Below are 22321 nucleotides of genomic sequence, written 5' to 3'. Positions count from 1 at the left end.
CAGGTCCCACTGGGACCAGAAACACGCAGGCACCCAGAGATAAACCATTCACATTGCAGTAAACTTCTTCAGTCTCTGAGAGTGTTGACAGGGACGTCGCATCACTGTGCGAGAACGACAGCTGTCCGGGGTCCGGCCCGCAGGCAGGCCTGCGTGCAGGCAGCTTGGGGCAGCCTCCGCCCCAGTGTCTTCTTCACAGTATAGGGCGGCCCAGCCCCAGCCCTGCACGGGAGGGCGGGCCTGTGGGCGATGGCCCCTCAGGCCGAGTCCTGGTCCATGCTGCAGCCCAGCGCCTCGATGTCGTTGCTGATGTCCGAGATCATGCGGTCCCACTCATCCCCCTCGGAGGGCGCAGACTGGTCGTCGGAGCTGCCCGCCGCCCTGTTCCCATTGGAGGTGGAGGTCGAGGTGGAGCTCATGGCCCGCCGGTACCGGCCGAAGCTGTCAGTGATGATGCCACGGCCATCCTTCACCCCGATGGTCTCCAGGAAGTTCTCGAAGTGCTGGCTGTCCTTCTCGGGGATGAAGGGCCGCAGACCTGCGGACACAGCGCGCGCCTGACCCCGCACGTCCCACAGGCAGCAGCTCTGCCAGGGACACCCCAGCTCGGGGAGAGACCAGAGCGGACCCCGAGCAAGGCACCCCTACCTCCCCGCTGCACTCCCATCTCCGGGGCCCGCTCCCTTCCAGACAAGACCGGGAGGACACCCTCAGCTGGGGCACAGCCCCAGACCCAGGGGCCGCCACCAGCCACCAGCCACCAGCCGGGTCTCTGGGCCCTGCAGGGCCTGGCCCCTCGGGCGCAATGGCAACCCCGCCCCCGCCCAGCGGCCTCCTCCTCAGCCCCCAGGGCCCGTGGGAGCCTGCGCCTGGGCCTCACCCAGCAGTAGGAACTTGCGGCCGTCCCCGTAGAGCCGCCGCAGGTTGATGCAGAACTCGTGCACCGAGGCCCCGTCCCGGTAGTCGTGCAGCAGCGCCGCGAACTGCTGGATCTCTTGTGAGGACAGCTTGGTGCGCAGCTGCAGGGAGCACGCGGTGACGGGGGCCAGGCCCGGGGCGTGCTCTCCCGTGGGGACACACGCAGCCCTCCGCCACAGGGACAGGCTGCCAGAGCGCCCTCCCAGCGCCCACCCTGCGGGGCCCCGGGGGAGGGCCGCCTACCGTGAGCATGTAGTCCTGCAGCAGCTCGGCGGCCGTGGCGCTCAGCTCGCTCTCGCTGGCTGTCTTGGCGTGGGGCGCCGCAGGCACGCACTCGGGGAAGGAGCTGCAATGACACGGCCCCGCCCTGTACCGGCACCCGTGACCATGCACGGGGCCCGGGTAGCGTGGGGGGGTCAGGGTGGGTGACAGAAAGGGGCCTGCCATGGCGGGGGGGGGGGGCACTGCTGGGGAGAGGGAATGCAGGGAGGGACATGGAAGGTGCCCACCCGCAGGGTCTCACACAGAGTGATGACATCAGCAGTGTGACTCTGGGGAGCCCACAGGGAGGGGCTGCACAAAGAGCGGGAACTCACAAGGTGCTGGTGTCCGTCTCATATGGCTCCTTCGCGTCCGCCTTGGTGGAAGAGTCGTCTGCACGGAAACGCAGAGCCGGGTCACCAGGAGGCATGCGAACAGCGTCAGCGCTCAGCAGGACCTTGGGCCTGGCGCTGGGGACTCCTCCTGGGGGCCTTGTAAGGTGGGGGGTGACAGAGGGCTCCCCGGAGCCAAGGACAAGAAAAGGCCCGTGTGTGGTGTGGGCTCCCAGCAGCATGCTCGCTTTCACCGTGTCCCCTCTGAGCCGGCAGGGTCGCCACAGGGGCCCGCGCTTGGCTGAGCAGCTGGGTCGGCCCTGCGGCCGGCCTGGGTCACACAGCTGACGAGGGCAGAGGCCAAGACCCGCCCTGACCCCAGCCTGGACCCAGCCAAGGACAGAGACGGGCCATGCGAGGCCGAGAACCTCAGACCACCGAAGGGCTTGGCACAGCCACTCCTGAGGACACACAGGACAGACCATGAGGGCCCCGGGAGCACTGTCGCCTGTAGGGACCGAGCTGAGGGAGAGGCAGGTGACAGAGTGTGGGACTGTGGGAGAGGACGGGAGAAAAAAGGGATGCTGCCAACGGCGGGAGCACAGTTAGGGTGGAGGGCGCAGGCAGGGCCCCCACGGACGTCATGTCCCAACCGGGGACCCAGGAGCACGTTAGGTGACACGCAGCGTGCACCGGGGAAGGAGGCGGCTCAGCTCTGACCCAACACAGGGCGCCCGTCCTGGGCTACTTCGGAGGGCCTCCGTGTGGGGGGGCCCACAAAGCACTGCCTCCCGGTCGGAGCCCTGAGGACAGGGGAAGCCCCAGGAGCAACGTAAGGTGGGAAGCGGCCTGTCCCTGGAGCCTCAGAGGGACATGCGGGGCAGTGTGCAGATGGAGCCCGAGGCACGCTGGGCTCTCCCCACGCATGGCGAGGGCCGCCGATGTCTGAGCCATGGGGCGTGGGGGCCTGATGGCACACAGAGCACTCAGCACACGCAGGGTCTCAGCAGGCAGCGGGCTCCCGGCCATGGGGGAGGCCTGGGGGGTCAGGCGGCTTTCTCGGCACGGAGAGCCACACTGGGCTGCTTGGCCACCTCTCTGTGCACCTGACTTGCAGAAGCCATGAGTCCTTAATAAACTTCAGACTTCAGAAGCAGCGGGTCTGGCTCAAGTGTGCACGGGGGCGTCTTGTGTGCTGGCAAGTGGGTCCCTGAAGAGCCGCATGTGGGGCGCAGCGGCACCCGAGAGTGTCTGGTCGAAGCCTCTGGGGCTCCTGCGCTTGCCCGCACCCCCACATCGCCACCACCCCATCAGCCTTCTTCCTGGGGGGGGGACCCATACCACCCGAAGCGAGCTGGGCAGCCTAGAAAGAGGTGCCATCAGCCACACACAACCCCCCGTTGGAGCCCCCTGGCCCCTGTTCTGAGTCAAGCAAAGTGACTGCAGCCACATGTGGCTCCAGAAGAGTATTCCCAGCCCCCAAAGTGAAGTGACCTTGAACGGCAGAGCCTGGAAACTGAGGCGTCGTCTCACACCCCCAGGCCCCTGGGGCAGTGGCGGCGATGTCCCTGCACACCCATTCTGCCCGGGGAAGCACGGCCTGCATAGCAGGAGGGCCCTGGTGGGACAGAACGGGCCCTCCACCGCCCGCCATCACTCACCGCTGTGGAGGGACAGGTGGCGGGTGGGCGTCGAGGCCCCGTCGAAGATGGCTCTATCCAGGAAGTCGATGGTGGACTCCGTGTACACGATCTGGAAGACCTGCCCAAGCAGGGAGCACAGCTCCTCCGCGGCCACCTGTCCCGGGCAGAGCGGCAGCTCCCTGGGTGGCTTCCAGACGCCTGACCCCTCGGTGCCGATCGGCACCAGGACCAAGTGTCCTCCGGGGCCAAGGTCAGCAGCCCACCAGGACACACCCTGCAGCTCTTCCCACTGCCCTGCTGGCCGCCGCCCACCTCCCCGTCCCAGCCTGGGCTGCTATGCTCAGCATTCCCGACAGACGCCTCAGGCTCCACACGCCTGCCGCTGAAGCAGGGCCCCAGGACACGGGGCCGTGTCGAGAGGGGCTTCCGGTGGGGACGGGCTGGCCAGGACAGCAGCAGTAAAGAGGAACTGCCCAGCTATGTCCCTGACACCTCACAGGTGTGGAAATGACGCAGGGCCGGGGGCGGCAAGGGGTTCCTGGAGGCTGGCAGCCCTCAAGTGGCTGATGGGGCCCCAAACCCTAACTCGCCACTCCCAGGAATCCACCCACAGGGCACCATTTGGGGTGCGGGGGACCTCGACCCCATCACACAGAGGAGGGAGGGGCAGGGCCAGCCTGGGTGGGTCAGGGCTGGTGGGCCCCAGGCTGCTGACCTTGCTCTCTGTGGCCAGGACCACCAGGCAGCACGCCTCCACAGGCGCCACGCCGCTTTCAGACAGGGAGCCTGCAGCCAGGCCTCTGGGACTTTCCGCACACAGGCTCTGGCTGGGGGAGACGCCAGGGTCCTGGGCTGCGAATCAACACCGCGCAGGTTAGGGGAGGCGGGGGCGCAGCTGCAGGCTCGTGCGGGCAGGCCACAGGCCTCCCCTGCCTTGTCTGGACGAGGGTCGGCCCCGGTGGGCACCCACATCCACACTGCCCATGGCAACGCCACCCTCCTTGACCTACTGACACCTGCACACAGGCAGACAGACAGCTTCGGCCAGGACGGGAGGCTGCCAGAATTCGGCTTCCTTTCATCTGCCCTAAAGACAGTATCGACGGGGTTCAAGGTAATAAACAGTGGGCAGGGAACACAATCCTGATGGCAGGAGGAGAAACTGAGGCAAGGTGCAAAGGGCGTGTGAGGGGCAGTGTCCAGGTGGGGACCTGGACCACGAGTTCCGCCCACTCGGCTGTGCTATCACCGCGTCTCTGCCGTGGGCCTGGACGCACCCCCACCTTCGCGGTTACTGTGCAGACTGGACGAGACAACTCCTGTCACAGCCTCCACACCAGTTCGAGCCGCAGAAACTGCCATTTCTGAGGACTGAAACAGTCAGATATCGGCAGTTTTCCAGCTTGAGGAAGTGCGGTCACTGAGCAGATGCTCGGTAAGCACACGCGGAGGAGACACGAGAATGGAGCGGAGGGGAGCTCGCTCAGTGAGGGTGACGGAGCGTGTGTGAGATGGTGTGAGAGAACGCTTGTGTGCGCCCAACCTGCCGGGTGCAGCAGCCCAGAGCCCAGGGGCTCTAACTGAGGCAGCCACGGTGTGGGTGGCCGGTGGCCCCCCAGGCGCACAGGCGGACGCCTCTCACAGGGCCGCGGCTCTGAACAGCGGCCCCCATGCTCCCTGACTACTGACCTTCCCTCTGTGCCGCCTCACACACAGTGCGTGGTGCACCTGCACCCCCCGCCCCTGGGGGGCGCTGGCTTCGGGGACAGATCTGTGCTGCAGCACCAACCCTGGGTCCCCACCGGGAGGTCCCAGCACCACTGCTCAGGGCAGAGGCCGTGGACCCAAGGGGCAGCTTGTCTGGGGTGCCCAGTGAGGCGGCCCCACCACGGCGGAGGGGTGAGGCCAGAGGAGGCCCTCCAGACCCTCTCCACTCAGACCAGCCCGCAGCCAGAGGGCCCAGGAGGGCTGGGCCTCACCCATGCAGCCCCGCCCTGGGAGGACCCCAGGGCCAGCCAGGGCCTGGGAGCTGTCTGTGCTGGGTGGAGGCCCTGCCCCAGCCTCTAGTCCATCTCCATCGGGGCCCTGCTGGGCCTGGATACCAAAGGACACCCCACTACCCCGGAGAAGGCAGCCCTGGGCAGAGCACGAGGCTCAGCACCTGTCCCTCGGGCACTCTTGGGTCCTGCCCTCCTCTGGCCAAGACTGACCTCGGGGACAGGAGGGCCACTTCTCAGACACAGTGGGCAGTGGTGGCCGACCCGACGCTGCAGGACTGTCTCCAGAGCTCTGTCCCACGCAGGCCCCTCCACAGCGGAGACGCAGCTGCAGCTGCCGGGGCCCCGCCCTGTCCCGCCCCCCAGGTCTTACCTGTCTTCAGGACCACCAGGTGGGAGGCGTCATCCCGCACGTAGGACACAGCGGCGATGTCATGGATGGGGACCCTGAGGATGGTGTCCTCCCCGTCCCTCCAGGCCAGCTTGACATTGTACGCGGACAGACTGATGACAGCGTCGTGCTCCTGGGTCAAGTGTCCGGGGAGCTGGTGGGCTCTCTGGAAGAGATGACAGGCCGAGACGCTGGGCCCCCCTGCACCACGGGGGCATCCTGGGAGAGGCCTGCAGACTCGGACACACGGTGCTCCTCGGGGGCCATCAAAATGTGGAGACAGCCCAGAACCACAAGCCCCAGACCGAGGAACCAAACGCGATGGGATGGGTCGTCTCTCATGGCCGTGAAGGCCCAGGGTCGGGAGCCAGGAGCTGCTGCTGGAGTGTGCAGGTCAGAGGTTGCAGTCAGGAGGTGAGGCGGGCCGAGTGTCAGAGGCCGGGGTGGAAGGCGGGTTACCTTTGCGTTGTCTATGAAGTGCAGGATCTCGGTCCGACTGGATGGGTTCAGGTACCCTGGGATGGACGTCAACTGGCCTAAGTACTGAGAGAGCGAAGGGAAGGGCCGTCAGAAAGGTGGTCGGCCAGCGGGGCTGGCCACTTTGAGCCGCTGCTGTGGCCAACGCCGTCCAGCCTGTTGCTTCAACAAACCGGGAAGGCAACAGAAAGGGTCAATAAAAGACGTGAGCCCTGGCTGGTGTGGCTCACTGGATTGAGCGCTGGCCTACAAGCCAAAGGGTTGCTAGTTCGATTCCCAGTCAGGGCGCATGCCTGGGTTGCGGGCCAGGTCCCCAGTAGTGGGCATGCGAGAGAGGCAACCACACTTGATGTTTCTCTCCCTTCCCCTCTGTCTAAAAATAAACAAATTTAAAAAAAATAATAATTTTAAAAGACTTGAACAAAAAAAAGATGGTTTCCTATTGTTTTCTAAAAAAGGTTATAGTTTTACATTTTACCTTTACATCCACACTTCACTTTGAGATCATTCTGTATGAGAGCCAAGCGGGGTGGGGAGGGGGTTGCTCATTTTCTGCCGGCCCCTCCCATGGACCTGGGGGCACACTGGGCATGCTGTGTGGGTCCTTGTCACTGCTGCTGGTTGGGGTCAGCCCCCCTGCTGACCCCTCACACCCTCGCTGCCATGGCTCTGAGGCCAGCACGTGGATTCTCTCGTTTTCCTCCTTTTTCAAAACCGTTTCAGCTCTTCTGTTCTGTTGCCATTCCACGGAGACTTTAGAGCCCTGCCGTCCACCTACAGAACACCCTGCCGGCCTTCTGCAAGGCACTGCTCTGACCCTGAACCCCGGCGTGGGGAGAGCTGGCGCCTCGCCCAGGCCGAGTCTCCAGGCCCTGTGCTTGGTCAGCGTCCGCCACCCTGACCTGTGGCAGCCTGACCTGTCGCGGCTCCGAGCACGTCTCAGGCACAAGCCCGACACGCCTGCTGTTGCCTGCGTGTGGGCGCGTCCTTTGTGAGCGATGTAAACGGTGTCTCACTCTCAGTGCTGGGGCCCTGAGCCGCATCAGCTCCCTGTCCAGGGTCACGGCCGCCACCTTTCCTGTTCCCCTGACCTCCTGGAGCAGTGTCTAGTTAATGACCGATTTTGGCTGCACTGAGTTTGGGCGGGAGACATGCGTCTGCGCCCCGGGCACGACGCACAGAGCAGCTTTCACCCTCCACCAAGGAGCCGAAACATGTGGCCGACCCAAGAGAGGCGCTCGCCACCACGGGGAGAGCCAGGAGGGCCCGAGGACAGGAGTCGGGGGCTGCGCACTGGCCGGCACTGACCTTCACCTCCTTCTCGATGTAGTCGCTCAGCAGCCTGTCAGGCTCCACCCGCTCGGGCAGGGACAGCACCACCGTGTGCAGGGGGCGCCGCTCCGTCACCTTCTCGTGGGCTTTCTTATCTCGGCCCTTCTCGCCTTTGAGGAAGACACGCTTGAACGGCGACACGATCCCAGGCTGCGGGCAGAGAGGGCAACGGCTGCAGTGACTGCCAGCACCGGCCCGCACGCGGACTTGCTGGCCACGTGGGCTGCGGAGAGAGCACCCAGAAACCCTGGTGGGGCGCTGGGCCTTCACCTGTGCACCGAAACTTGGACGGTCAGGTCCCAGTTCCCAGCAGGCGGGAAAAGGGCAGGAAGGAGACTGCCGAGACAACAAAAGCGCCGTGTCCTCCAACCTCTGGACTCTGCAGGTCACTGCAATCCAGGACCTGAGAGGCCCGAGCAGGTGTGGTCAAGGCTGCAGCGTCAGCAGCCGATAGAGGAGGCTCCCACCCTCCCTCTCCTGCTGCAGTAACAGAGCACGTGCCCCTCTGCACACCTGTCCCCCACCCCCAGAGCTGGGCGACCTCTCACCCTGGCCAGAGTCTGGGTGGCCCTGGAGGCTCACCCACAGCTGCAGCAAATGTGCACAGCAAGGGTGTGGCGGGTGAACCGGGCCGCCCATCGCCCTGGGAACCGAGGGAAGCCCGCGTGCCGTCACCTGCACAGGCGCGGAGGGCTGCTGTCTCCGGTTGTCCCCAGGGACGTAAAACCAGAGAACACAGGTGCCAACGGGCAAGAAACCATCAGACACAGGGAACCGGGAGCTGGAGGCCACACCAGACCACGGGTCGCCTTCCGTCCTCGGAGGGCCCACAGACGATGGCAGCTGGACCCACAGCAGGCCCGGCCACACTCCCAGAAACCCGTGACACTGCACCTGAGCAGCAGCCATCAACACTCTCACCATTTCTCCTCTAGAGGGAAATCACGTCGTGTACGATGCCAGACTCACTCTCCCCACCCCGGCCCCCTCACTGCCCCAGGCACCCCGTCGGGGTGGCAGTAAAAGCTGGTTAACACACACTTGTTTGGGGCCCTGAGGGCTAGGCCCCAGGAAGGCCCTGCAGAGGTCACAGCCCCACCAGGGACAGAAGCCCACAGCAGGTGAACAGGCCTTGAACCCAGGATGAAACGCTGCCAGGTGCCTGCACGGTGAGCTGGGAGCCAACCAGCCTGTTCTTAAGGGGCTGCCTGGGCGGCCAGCCTGAAGTGAGCATGGTGGCGCTGGACCCTGCACCCCCGGGACTGTGGGCTGACAGGGTGGGGAGCCGCCCCTGCCTCCCCAGTCCACATGGGACACCCGGCCAGCACGGACTCAGCTTTTCCAGGAACGGTGAGCGAGAGGGCCCCCAGGGTCTGGGGCTGATGCTGGTTCATGACCCTGTGAGGGGAAGTTCTGGCTGAAAAGCAAACGGAAACACTGTGGTTCCAGTAAGTGGCAACGGACTAACGCCACCTGGAGGCCTGCAGCCCTGCAGCCCCTTAACGTTACTGGGCGCCCAGGGTCATCGCTGCCAAAAGGGTCTTGTAGCCTTTGACCCCAAAAGTCAAATGGACCCACCCAGCCCCAGAAGGAGCAGGACGCTCTGGACAGAGCCCGGCCACTGAGAGGAGCCTCTGCAGGAGCTACAGAGGCTGCAGAGGGAGCAGGGCTCAGCGGCCTCAGACCCGCGTAGGCGCGCCCCCGCCTCTCCACCGCCCGCGCCGCTGACGCTTCTCCTCCCGCGGGCCGTGGACGGAGTTCCAGGAGTGGGTAGGGGGCTGTGGGTGCGCTTCTCCTGACCCTTTTTCCCAAAATTATTGTCCAGCTCGAGGCTTGGGTCCTAGTCCACACGTAGACTCTGGCCCCCGGCAGCCGTGACACCTGCGGCCCCTTATTCCCCACCTCCGGCGCACCAGGCCAGCCAGCCCCCGCCAGCTCCTCCCTCCCACCGCCCACCCCGAGGCCCGGTTCTCAGGCCGGAAGCCAGCCGGAACCCCACCCGCGTCAGGGGCAGGGCCCCCGGGCCCTCCCCACCGTCCAGCGCCCACCTCGCTCTCCGTGGACCAGCCCCTCGGGACGTCTGCGGGAGGAGGGGTTCCCGCCGGGGAGCCGTGGTCCCCCGCCCTAGGCCGACAGCTAGCGTGCATGCTCCGCTGCCACCGCTGCCCCGGAGGCGCAGTCAGAGGCTGGCACCGGAAGCACGGCGACCCGCCTTCCGTCCGCCTGCAGCGCCCGGCAGCGCCGGAGGGGCCGCCCGCGACATAAGCGGCAAACCCAGAAGGACGCCAGCAGGCCGCGCGTCTCCCCCGCAGCGAACGCGCACAAGTGTGCGCTGCCTTGTCACACGTTTAAAAGCCACTTGCGTGTCTTTTCCTGTGAACTGTCTGTTCCCACTTCCTGCCTGCTTTTTCTCTCAGGTCACGGGTTTTGGTTCTATTTCTAGGAGAAGCTTATATAAAGAATATTTACCTTCCGCTTTATAAGTCGCAAATGTCTTCCCTGATTTGCCGTCTCTCACTTCTGTTGATGTTACTAGACCGTTGGCACCACCCCACGGCTTCTGGGCTTCCTCGCCTCCCAGGCCACTGCAGAATCGTCCCCACTCCGGTTGTGCAAGGCCTGTCTGCTCTTACTCCCGCCTCTGACTGGCCTGCTGTCCTGTGGGGGGCGGGTCTAACGCCTTCCTCCACAGCCCTGGCTTCTCCAGGCACAGAGCCTATGGTGGTGGCAGAGGGGCTGCTGTCCCACGCCTGGGTCCCCGGGGAGAGAGCCCATTGCAGGGTTGCGTGTGGGTGGCAGGTGCTGCACAGCCCCCTCCCGCCCTTCTGTCTCAGGTCCTCTGGCTGCTTTTCCTCGCTCCGAACACCGGTGAGTGCCAAGTGGTCTAGTTCCCGGAGGCGCCCGGTGGCACTTTCCCTGGGATTGCGCCTGAGATCTACTCAGGGAGGCAGAGGGTCGTGCGCCGCCAACCCATCCCAACAGCGGGTGCTTTCAGTCTCCAGTCCCTGTTTCACAGGGGTCTCCTTCCGAAAAAGGCCCCTGGGAGGTGGGAAGAGCCCCTCTTCCCAAGGACAAAACCCAGACACCTCCGTGAGTGGGCGGCCACAGGCCTGACCCCAGAGGCCAGGGCGCTCGGCTCCCACACTGCTGGCTGGGCGGGACCTCAGCCGGTCCCCACCACGAAGGCCGCAGCTGTCAGCACCAGTGTCCTCGAGCCGCCCACAGCCCGGCACACTGGACGCCTCAGCCGAGGGGCGCCGCCCGGGCTCCTCCTGTGGGGCAGGTGCGGCACCTGGCCGGCGCGTCAGGTCCTCATGGAGCCCATCGCGTGTGCCCACAGGAAGCACTGCTGGGAGCAGCCTGACCCACGGTGGTGGGAGCCCAGAAGGGACCCGTGCGGCCGGCCTGGCCCGTCGCTGGTGCGCAGGTAGTGGGCACGCGACGGAAGCCACGCAGGAGTGGCGCACACGGACACCGGGCAGCGCCGGGGGGGGGGGGGGGGGGGCGGGGGTCAGGCGGTCAGCGCACACTGCCCTGGCTTCCTAGCGGACACTCCCCGAGCGCTCACTCTGCAGAGGGGCACAGGAGTTCTTCACACCATTCTTGCAGCTTTTCTTAAGTCTGGAATTATTTCAAAATAAAACGAGTTTTAGAAACACGCATCACACCCCGGCCAGGTAGTTCAGTGGTTGTAGTGTCAGCCTGACATGCCAGAGGTCCGGGTTTGACCCGCGATTGGGGCACATACAAGCCTCGACCCACAAATGCGTCAGTAATTGGAACAACAAATCGATGTTTTTCCTTCTCTCCCTCTCTCAAAGCAGTAAATTTTAAAAAACAAAAACAAAACTCCCCGAAACAGGTCCACTGACAGCTCCTTATAACACAATGTATTAAAACACAATGGGCCCCGGCCAGTGTGGCTTGGTTGGTTGGGTGTCATCCTGCAAACTGATAGGTGGCCGGTTCGATTCCCGGTCGGGGCACATGCCTGGATCACAGGTTCGACCCTTAGTCGGGACGCACACGGAAGGCAGCCAGTTGGTGTTTCTCTCTCATGTGGATGTTTCTCTCCCTTTCTACTTCACTTTCCCTCCCTCTAAAAATTGAAAGAACACCCACCACAGTGGGACCTCTGGAAGGGTCTCCAGAACCGGGACTTAGCTCCTCCGCCTCTTCCCAGGTGACTCCATTCCTGACTCACCTCAAGGGTGGCCCCCACCCTGCCTGGCTCGGCACGTGCCAGCTGCAGCTACAGAAACGGTGCCCTCGGAGGAGAGGCCCCACAGGCAGGCGAGGGCGACGGCAGTCAGGATGCAGGCCGGCAAGACCACTGCCCTCCACCCCCTGAAACAGCACGGGGGTCTCTCCACCTAGAGGCACTAAGACGCCCCTAGACAGTGAGGGAGATTTGGGAAGGTGGGACAATTCCCCAGGAAGCACCGTGCCCAGTGGGCACGGAGAAGGTGTCTGAAAGAAACGCGGAGGAAAGATGCCGGTGGGCGCAGGCGCAGACGCAGAGCAGCAGCCTGGAGAGCGGCGGTGACGGCTGTTTCCAGTGGGCAGGGGGTTCTCATTATTTTTCCTTGAATATACTTTGCTGGGTTTTTTTTCTGAGATATAAATTTTTTTAAGAAATAAATTTTAGGTTTATTTGGAAAATAAAATCCAAAATTATCAACAACTGCCATTTTCATCTATCAGCTGGGCAAACACTCCACAGTTTGCTAACATGCTGCGTGGGTTAGGTTACTGGAAAACAAGCATTCTCATGCTGTTAATAAAACCCGGAAAGATACCAAAAAATAAAACGAAAACCCATTTTTTGAAGAACACAAGCTGGTGGGACTGCTGCGGCACGGGCAGTTGGCCAGCATCGCCTGGAACGAGGGCGGCGAGCGAGCTGACTGCACCCTCAGGAGCCGACGCCGCAGACACACCCGCACGCGTGCGAGAGGACAGCCGAAGGCTGCTGTCGGTTCTGCCAGTCAGAGCAGAGTGACAGCTGCCTACAAACAGGCTGCTGGGTGAGTGAGTCACTGGGACCCACAGGGGAAGGTGCCACTCAGCCTTGAACAGGAGAATGAGAGATCTCCAAAAGCACGGTCAAGAAAAGAGACCCGAGAGGCGCCCGTCCGGTCAGGGAGTGGACGGCCCCAGGGTGCTCGCCCCAGACGAGGCTGTGGGCGCCCGCACACGCGACGGCGATGAGTGCCACTGTGGCCAGACCATGGCTGCTAAACACCTTCCCCACTGAACACAGTCAGAACTCCCGGGAGCAGCACCCTGTTCGGGGCTGGGACCGCCGCGTGGGAGCCCTTGTGAGCAAGGGCTCAAAGAGCAGTGGGGACTCGTGCGCTGTCAACACAACTGAACCTCTTAGAGACGGTCAGGGGGCCAGCTGTGTGTCGAGGGGCTTCTACCACAACGAGAACCAGAGGACACTGAGCCAGCTCAGCATGTGCCCAGGGGCTGAGTGCTGGGCAGTCGGAGCTTCAAATTAGTAGCAAGAGTGAAGGGCTGTAGCTGTGAGTAAAGTAAGAACAAGCAAGAATCTGCAATGGAGAAACCCGGCCACGGCCACCACGGGCTCAGCACCAGCAAGGGGTGGGGCAGCACCCTCCGGCGGGCACGTGGACGGCCGAGGCCCCCAGGCAAGGCTGGGCTGAGGCTGGCCTCCTGGCTGAGCCAGTTGCAGGGGGCGAGGCCGCAAACGACACTGAGAACAAAGGGCCCCACGGCACCAAATCTGCAGTGTCTTCAGTGGCGCAGGAGAGTGAGCACCGGGCATCGGGGAGGACGTCTGTGGGCTCTGTGTGCTGTTCCTCACCTTCCATGTACATTCAAAGTTAGTTCAACATGCAGGCGTGAAAGATCGATTGTTTCAAGCGAAAACGCTGTCGCGTTGGGTTCATAGCACACACGGGAGTGGCTGAGACAAAACAAACAGGTGTCGATGCCACAGGAGGACGTGTGAGCAGACCCGTCGGCGAGAGACAGCACAGCGCCACTTCACAGCCTTGCACAGGTCAGGGTGGGCTGTCGCCCAGAGGGGGCCAGCTAATGGTCACTTGGCAACGGAACAGAGCGCTGAAAATATGCAACCCACAAGACGATGGGCAAGAAGGAACAAAGCACAAAATGAAACAGAAAACGAGCAGCAAAACAGGAGAGGAACACAGCCATATCAGTGATTATTCCAGCCCTGACCAGCTCGGCTCAGGGTGGGGCATCGTCCCACACAGCAAGAGGATCACTGCTTTGGTCCCAGTTCCAGCTGGGGGAGCAAGAGAGGCAACCTATCCATGTTTCTCTTCCTCTCTTCCCCGCCCTCTGAAAATAAATTTGCAGAGAGACAGGGACGGAAAAAGAGGGGGAGAAACATCAGTGTGTGGTTGCCTCTCACACACCCCCTACCTGGGGACACGCCCTGACCAGGCATGTGCCCTGACCGGGAATTGAACCAGCCACCCTTTGATTCACAGGCCAGCACCCAATCCACACTGAGCTACACCAGCCAGGGCAAAATAAAATCTTAAAAAAAAAAGTTATACAAAAGATAAATGGCAGCAGTTGTGAGACGAGACAAAAAGTGAGATGTGACAACTACTTACACAGCACGCCGTTCGTAAGAGAGGCACTTTAAACACAGAGCTGTAGACATGGCAAAGACACCCTGCTGACGTGCAGCGTAAGACAGCCGGTGTGGCTACACAGTATCAGACGGAGTAGATTCCAAAGCAAGGAGCAGTGTCCGCAATAAAGCCGCCGTCTGCTCTGGAAGAGGGCCCTTTCAACAACACACAGCACCCCTAAATGTGCACTGAAGAACTCAGCCTCCCAGACACATGCAGCCCAAACTACCGGCATTGCAGGAACAGCAAACCCGAAACCGTAACTGGAGGGTTTAACCGCCCCCGAACCGACAGGATCTGCAGACAAAAATTCCGTAGGGAGCGCGCAGCCGGCGGGGCCGCTGGACACACAACTGCCTCGCACGAGGTGGACAGCCGTGTGAGCCCTGCGCCTGGAATGTCACGTGGTGAGCTTGAGTGTGGTCTGAGATGTCACAGAATTACGTGCCTATGGTTTCATGATAAAGGATCTTGTAGTAAAATCGGGATGCATTTGTGCCAGACCCCACATCCAGTCACCACATCACCCGGCAAGTCCATCAGCAGGTGCCTGCCCAGGAAACGACAACTCGTCCACGCTGACCTGCTCCCAAACGTCCGCGCAGCTTCTCCTAGTCACACAAAACTGCTCCTAGCCCAACCGTCCGGCACAGGTCAGTGGAGAAGCAGCCGTGGCAGACACACAAAGAACACCCCCAATGGGGTGCATGCAAACTGGGGGACCCCAGAGCATGCTGCTGAGTCAAAGGGGCCCTGCCCAGAAGGACACTCCTGTGTGAACCCGTGCGTGTGAAGGCCGGGGGCAGGTCGCTCCGATGCAGACAGACTGCTCTCGGCAGAGAGGGCAGAGCAGCAGCTGCGTGCGAGGGGCCTCCTAAGAGGCCCAGGGACTTCCTGGGTGATGGCAGGGTTTGGGTCACACAGGCGTGTGCCCCTGTCAGAGTTTAGCTGACGTGCATGCACAGTGGACGTATCTGCAGCAAGCGACAACTGTCACCAAATACTGAGCTCTAGTGAGTGAGCGCCTGCTGAAGCAGCAGACCACTGAGTCTGTGTGACGGGCGCAGGAAGAACCAGGTGGCTCGATGAAGGGCGGGGGGGCCGTGTGGGGAAACACCCGGGCAGCAAACATTTAATGGTGGATCCAGGCGGTGGGGGGACAGGAATTCAAACTTTTCCGTAATGAAGTGCAGTGGGGTAAAAAAAGCAGACGGCGGCCGTCCACACCACCTCCAAGGAGGGGCTGGGACTCAGCACTAGGGGAAGGATGTGGAGCGAGCCTGAGGCGGGCCTGACAGTGAGGGTTCAAGGGGCAGGTCAGCCTCCACCACTGGGTGGCCCTCAGGACGTAAAATAAGAGAGCTGTTTCCAGCAGCAAAGCGACTGGCAGCAGTGACAGACTCAGTCGGCACCGGAGCCTCTCCTGACAGGTGACTTGGAGGGCAGCAGACCCTACACACAGGTCGCACCCCACGGTGAGAGCAGAATGTCCCAAACCACTGCGTTTCTGGGGAAAACCTAGCACGGGATTTCAAACCATAAAACGCACAATAAAGACTCAGATCAATAAGTTTCCCTCCTTCTCTGTCACAAGTAATAGCAGAAGCGAGATGGCCCCTCCCACCGTGAGGGACGCCCACACTGGGTTTTCGGGAGCAGCAGCAGCAACACCTCGGTCAGTGTCCATCCAGCTTCCCACACTTTCAGGATTCAACAGTTGCTCCCCCTCCAGGGCCACAAGACCCACCCCACACACCGCCATGTAAGCCGCGAACAAAAGCCCGATTCCCGCCTCCTACTTACTAGGGAGGATCACACGCACCACACTCTTGCCACCTGATATCGGATGTCTAATCTCAGCCCCACAGCCACACTGCTCACGCACCGGGAAACTGCAACATGTTGCCACCGGCTCGGGGTAAGAAAACATGTCTTTGTGTTTCTGCTCAGTTGGCAACTCCCGGCTCAGCTCCCTGTGTGTGCGACCCAGGAAATCTGAGCGCTGCTCCTGCCAGGAGGGATGGCTGAGAGCAACCGCAGCCGGCGCCTGCCCACGGCACTCAGGACAGCGACCGGGCACAGAGCGCAAGCAGCGGCCCCGCCACTCTGAGTCACCCCCCGTGTCTGGGGCAACTGTGGAGACCATGTCCCAGCCACGGGCCCAGTCTGGGGCCACTGCACTAGATTCCTGTCACAGCAGCCGGGCACCCTGGGCTTGCTTCAAAATCACCCGCTACCTACCGGGACCGAGGACCACAGACTAGGGCTCCCGCAGCCGACAGCCCTGCCCTCCAGGGCTGCGGGCCGCACGCCAGGTGCAGGCAGGGTCGGGTTCCCAGGACTGCTCTCCAGGGTGGGGAGACGGTCTTCTCCCAGCCTCACTTGGTCCACCTGCTGTGTGCGCACCCCTGGGGGCTCTCTAGCCACATTTCCTCTTCTGATAAGGATGTAGGTCATGTGGGGTGGGGCCATCCTACTGACCCCACCTAACCTCATCTCCCAACACCCCTGCCGAGGTTCTGGGGGCTAGGCCTCCACACAGGAACCCAGGGGGACACGGCTGTCCATCTCGCTGCCCTGGGAGCAGGGGCGGCTGCACTCGCGCACCTGAGCCGAGCTGTCACGCGGTGGTGTGAGGCTGGGGCGTGAGGGGACATCACAAGATCCTCTCTGCACTCGGGCTCGTTGTCTTCGTAACTCAAAGGCTCCTTACTCGCTCCCTAATGACCCTCTCTACTTGTCCTCTGGGCCTCAGAGCTCACTGTCCCCGGCACATGTGCTGGGCGTGCAGTCAACGCCGGGAAACAGTCCTCAGAGGGAAAGATGGCAAGTTCCAGTCGCTTTGGCTGCACGCAGGCGCAAGCCAGGCACCCCACGGGCCTCGCCCCACCTCCCCGGCTCTGCAGGTCGCAAGGCAACCCCCAAGTGTCTCTCTGGCACACGAGCACGGCCTGTGTGTGTGTGAGCAGCTCACTTTCCAAGCCCTCAGCCCTCTCCTCGCTGCACAAAGCGTGTCAGTGGCACGCAAGGCAACAGAGAGCGTGACTCCAGGCTGAGCAGCCAGTCCATGCTCAACCGTGGCTCCTAACTCAGTGGCAAAGCAGGTGAGCGCGGCAGGTGTGTTACTGGCCCCAAAGTGACTGCAGGGGCAAGTACAGGGTACAGAAGGGGCTCGTCTCTGACCCTACTGCCCGATGCTGCTGGCCTCTCCCTCCGGAGCAGCCCCCTGCAGCACTAGTGCCGAGAGGAACGTTTGCCTGGCCACCAGCCTCCTCTCAAAGGACGCTCCCAGCAGTGATGGGGCACAGAAGTGACGAAGCACAAGAAGGTCCCCGTGTACGTTCTAAGTCCCCACTGTGGGGGTCAGGAGGTCACAGCTGCCGACAGAAGGGGCACAGGGACTCCATGCTTCCTTTCGTTGAAAACTAATGAACACACAACACTGATGGAACTCTCCGGCAAACCAGAGCATGATGAGCCTGCCAGTCGCTGGTCACTCTGAACCCATCTACAGGCCGCCCGACCTGGGCACCTCCGCCCCGCTCCTCAGGCCTCCTCGCCCTGGAGTGCCCCTTGCCACCCGAGAATCATGGTGAGGAGTACTCAAGAGCAAAGATAAAACAAGGCATGGAGGCTCGGAGTCACCTCGTGAGCCCATGTCACAGCTGTGGGACCAATTTAGTTATGAAAGCAATTTAGCGGGTCACAGCTCAGTTTCATTAGTGAAAACACGAAAACATAGCGGTTTTAAGCAATCAGAGCACATGGCTTGGAGGAGGTACCACTTCTTCAAACTTTCATTTCAGCTACACAAACATTTCCACACACGCGCACCATGAAGGTGAGGGACAGCTACCTGGGCTGCAGTCACAAAAGTTTAAAAGGCGCTGGTCTCAGCCAAGCGCCCAGGGCCCCAGACGCCGCCCTGACGGGAGAGCAGCAGGCACAGGGGCTGGTGACTCGGGGCCACAGTCTACAGGACCCTCTTCTCCCCACTTTTTAGATGGGAATTCCCAGAAACTCACACAAGCAGACCGAACAACAAGCAAGGAGCACCCACTGCCGAAACATCCAGCCACCTCCCTCTTTTTCTAGGGCGCGTAACAGTGACCTCACACATCCTGTAACCTCACCGATAAGAGCTCAGCATCTCCAGGACCAGAACACGAGAAAATGAATGACCCTCATTACCACCTCGGACCCAGCCCTGCGTTTCCAGGGTGCCGCACACCTGCTCTCTTTGAAGAATGCAAATAAACTAGATCGATGCAGAAATACTTCATTTTGTTCATGTTGAAATCCTGGCCAGTGACCTGCAACCTAACAGCAGCCCAAGCAGGAGAAGCCGGGACCCGAACAGGGTTGAGGCCTGGTGGTGACTTCCCGCCGCGGTGACTGCCCACGGGCTGCAATCCCTGACGGAGTCACATGTCTTTATAAAAATGCACACAATCCAACTCAAGTGTACAGCAACGTTTCTCACAAAAAGGAGTTACATCCTGACAGAACGGTGTCAAAACTCACAGAACTTGGGTCTGTTCTGTAAGGGGGCAGGTTTGTTCTCTAAACCCCAAATCAGGACCTGTGGTCTGCAAGGTACCATTCGCTCTGAGACCTCCGGGCAAGAGTAGCCCTAGTGGGCCCAGGCCACTAGCACCCGGCAGACGTCTCTGTCCCCATGTTCACCCCAAGGTGTGCCCACAGCCACCCCCTCCCAGCAGGCGGGCTCATCCTGCATCCCTATCACTCAGCGGCTCCCATGGGCATGGCAGGAGCTCAAGCCACCCTCATCCTACGTGCCAGCGTAGCCTCAGGAAGGACAGGACTGTGCCTGAGGCCACTTTATATCAAGTCCACTTGGTTCTACTGGTTCCCTGGCAGCTCGCCGCCCCCTGCCCAGGGCAATTAGGCCATGTTAGAACACGCCCCGGCAACTGCTTAATGAGCAGCAAAGCCAGTATCTGAGGACCTGACAGAGCCGATGGTCCACGCTTTTAAAGGGCTAAGTCTGCATCTTGCGAGGGAGCTAACTTGGGAAGAGAATTCAAATGTCTAGCTGTACGTTCGTAAAACTCTTAAGTGACTACTTCTGCTGTTTCAGCTTGAATCTGTATGTTTTAGAATAGCATCTCTGGTTAGTTTGCCACACAAAAATGACTCAACACCAAGTTTTGGAGATGGAGGTGACCTCACATGGAATGGGGGGGCAGAGCAGGAAGGTTTCACAGGCTTGCAAGTGGCACAGAGCACTGGGAAAGTGTGCTGAGTGGTGGCCTGGATAGGAATCCCCTTCCCAGAGCCCTGCACAGCTGCCTGTGGGAAAACAAACTGGGGCAGTGGCAGAACAGAGAAAACGCTTGCTCCTGCCCAAGGCAACTATGTATCCTCTCACAGAGACAATGAATCTCCTCCAATGGACAATGGAATTCATCAGCAACCTTCTCTCTGCCTACAACCTTCCTACTGCCCCAGCTCCAAAATTGAGTTTTACTGTTTTTTCACTTCTAGTCCAAAAGCTTGGGAATGTCTGCTTCCTTCTCTTTCAATATTGCTAAGTGGTGTAATGCTCCTACCACGGTTGGTAGGAGGTTAAGAAGAAACTCAGTCAATCCCATCCTCCCCGGGTAGGCGCTAACCCAGCAACTCTCCTGAGCAGGGGGGAAGAGCGTTTGGCCTCACTGTGGAAGACGAGGTGGGGACTGGTGCTCTGCTGGGACTGAGCTGGCGGCCCCAAGTGCTGGGGACAGGCCACCTCCTGTACAGGTGCTGGTCGACAGGGCTCTGTGATAGGGAAGGAGGGAACTGACTGATTTCCTTCTGGGGGCTTCTACCAGCTTTGGTACAAAACTTAAACTCAGCTCTCCCCTTTGCAGTGGGCAGCATCCCTCTGCAGACTAACGCTCAAGCTGAACCGATTTCTTGGGCCGTCTTCCAGACGTGAACATCTTTGTAGGTTACTGCTGCCGCACTGAAATTGGACATGCTGCTCGACTCGCAACGTAGAACGAGCAAACACGCGACAGAGGCAGCACCGCACAACCCCGGGCAGGGGGCACCTTGCAAGGCAGGTGACGAGCGGCTCAACTGATGGACACAGCTGCCTCTGAGGTAACAACATAGGACTTACTAGTCTGTTTCACCCTTGAACATGAAAGTGCAAACACGCACACATTTACTAAACCAAAAATGATAGGGAAAACACTTAAGCAGGTTATAAAGCCTGTATTTGAAAAAGATACATTTCATTGAAACCCATTTTCCATTTTAATGATAGCTTATCCCACGTGGTTATTTACTCTCCTTAAAATGTTGAGCTTCTTTATCAACTACTCTACCCCGTAATTAAAGCCACATCTTAAAAACTACATAAACGGAGGAGCCTCTTGCACTATGTCCCAAATCCAGCTGCGAACCTAAGGTCACTGAGATCACTCGTTGGGTGTCAGGCAGAGAAAACCCAACCTGTGAACGGGCCGCACCTGAGGCTGCTTCTGGTTTTACTCGGAATCCAAAGCTTGAAGACATCCAGCAGCCAAGGGTCGTACCTTAAGCTCACACCCACTGTCCCTCCGGTTCCAGCCCTGGAAGGCTTTTTGACCCGTAAGCAGGGCCAGCTCTTCTGCATCCCTCGGCAATGCCCCGGGACAGGCCATGTGGAGAGCCTGGGTTTGGGGGAGTCACTGGCCGGAAGGGGCGGAAAGGCGTGGCCCCTTCCTCCCCCGCCGCGCCGCCCGGCAGAGGACCCCCTAACGGCATTGTCCCGGGGCGCGCCTCCTACCCTCCGCGGGGACCCGCTCCGCCTCCCACCCGGCCCGGCCTGCCCGCCACTCTCAACCCCGGCGTGTGCGCCCGGACCTCCCTCCGCGGCCGCCCCGCGCCGGCAGACCGAAGGCCGGCCCGCGGGAGCCTCCCTGTGCCCCCGAGCCCGGCCCCGCCGCCCCCTGCCCGGCCCTCGAGAGGACGCACCTTTTTGCCCTTCTTGCCCTCCTCCTCCATGTCGCCGCGAGCGGTCCCCGCGGCCCGGCCCGCCCCGGGAGCCCCGCGCCCCCCGCGACCGCTACATGCTCGCCCGGGCCCCGCGGCCGCCGCGGCCGCGTTCCTACGCCGCCCGCCCGCCCTCCCTGCCGCTGTCTCCGCCCGCGGCCGCCAGGGGCCGTCCGCACCCCGCACTTCCGGGCCCAGGGCGCGGCCCCGCCCCCCGCACGCCCGGCCCCCAGCCTTTCAGAGCGGCGAGATCGCGCCAGCCCCGCCCCTCCCCTTCAGGGCGGCGGGAGCGCGCCTGTCACGCCCCTATTTCGCCCTCAGCCCGCCCATTGCCCCTCGGGGCCGCGGGAGCGGCTCCAGCTTTTCGATTCCGCCGCCATCTTTACGACTGCCAACTTCCCGGCCTGCCTCGCGCTCAGAGAGGCCAAACTCAGGCCGACGGGAAACGCTGGGTGGGGGCCATGGGGCGGGGCCTGAGGGAAAGGCGGGGCACGTGGGAGGGGCTAATAGGAAGGGAGGAGCGGGTCTGGGGAGGGGCGGGGCCAGCTGGAAGGGCGGTCCTAACAGGAAGGTGAGAAACTGGTTTCATTCTCGTTTATTAAAGCTGCCATCTGCCAACCCGGGGTGGCCCGCCTCTTTCTTCAGAGTCTCCCTGCCCTCCACGTAGGCGGACAGTTTCAAGTTACACCCGGGAAGCTCCCGAGGCTGCCAACTGACTAGTCCAGACCCTATCTGAATGAAACAGAGTAAAATGTAAACGCTTAACAGTCAGCTAGAATCCGGTGGTTTGCCCGAAAGCACACTGCAAATTGTAGTCAGCAGCAGCAGGCCCACTACCTTGCCAACTACAGCAAGATGCCAGCAAGAACCCTGCAGCACAGAGAGTGTAAATCGACACCAAACAAACCGGTGTTTGTCTCGACTGTTTTTTTTCAGTGAGGAATCCTATGCCACCTGCCAGTGTGTGGCCTCTCGGCTCCACATTCTCTCATTTCCTGCTCTGCGGGATGGAGCTGGGCCTTTGAGCACTCCTCCTCTGCCTGCAGAAGGTGCTGGGAGGTCGTGCAATTTGGAGTCAGGTGCCAAGTGGGGCCCTTGCCCTCCCAGGACTCGGGGAGATGGTCAGAGTGAGAGCGCCCAAGTCCTTGGGAAATATTTCAGGGTTGTGAGGCCAGCTGCAAACTTATTTAGCCTTTAGAGATTTCACTTGAAAAGGGCAGAATTCTGAAAGCAAAGAGGTCCTCCTGCTACTTGGAAGAGGGCCGACCAACATCTCCTTTCCTTTGCGAGGCCGCCCCTGGCTCTGTTGCTCACAGGGCCCGCTTTCTCGCCGTCCCGGGGCCCAGTCCAC

General features: G+C 61.4%; 1 protein-coding gene across 3 annotated transcripts; it reads right to left on the bottom strand.

Annotated features, from left to right (window-relative positions):
* Positions 1–40: 40 nt before the first annotated feature.
* CCM2 (CCM2 scaffold protein) lies at positions 41–21103 on the bottom strand. Of its 3 annotated transcripts, none has more exons than XM_053926475.1 (10): positions 20953–21103; positions 7328–7501; positions 6002–6085; positions 5525–5708; positions 3870–4006; positions 3173–3308; positions 1515–1572; positions 1162–1264; positions 881–1019; positions 41–538 (listed from the first exon to the last, which is right to left on the bottom strand). In XM_053926475.1, exons 1-10 carry the CDS (start codon positions 20980–20982, stop codon positions 258–260), a joined length of 1326 nt encoding a protein of 441 aa, XP_053782450.1. In that variant the 5' UTR covers positions 20983–21103; the 3' UTR covers positions 41–257. The 3 variants fall into 3 exon arrangements, with proteins under 3 accessions (XP_053782450.1, XP_053782449.1, XP_053782451.1); XM_053926474.1 differs by lacking the exon at positions 20953–21103 and adding an exon at positions 9400–9688; XM_053926476.2 differs by lacking the exons at positions 3173–3308; positions 3870–4006; positions 20953–21103 and adding an exon at positions 9400–9697.
* Between the last annotated feature and the right edge of the window lie 1218 nt (positions 21104–22321).

The sequence above is a fragment of the Desmodus rotundus genome, chromosome 6, assembly GCF_022682495.2.
Source record: "Desmodus rotundus isolate HL8 chromosome 6, HLdesRot8A.1, whole genome shotgun sequence".
Lineage (NCBI taxonomy): Eukaryota > Metazoa > Chordata > Mammalia > Chiroptera > Phyllostomidae > Desmodus > Desmodus rotundus.
Note: the sequence above shows the minus strand (reverse complement) of the source record. Positions and strands in the feature narration are given on the sequence as shown.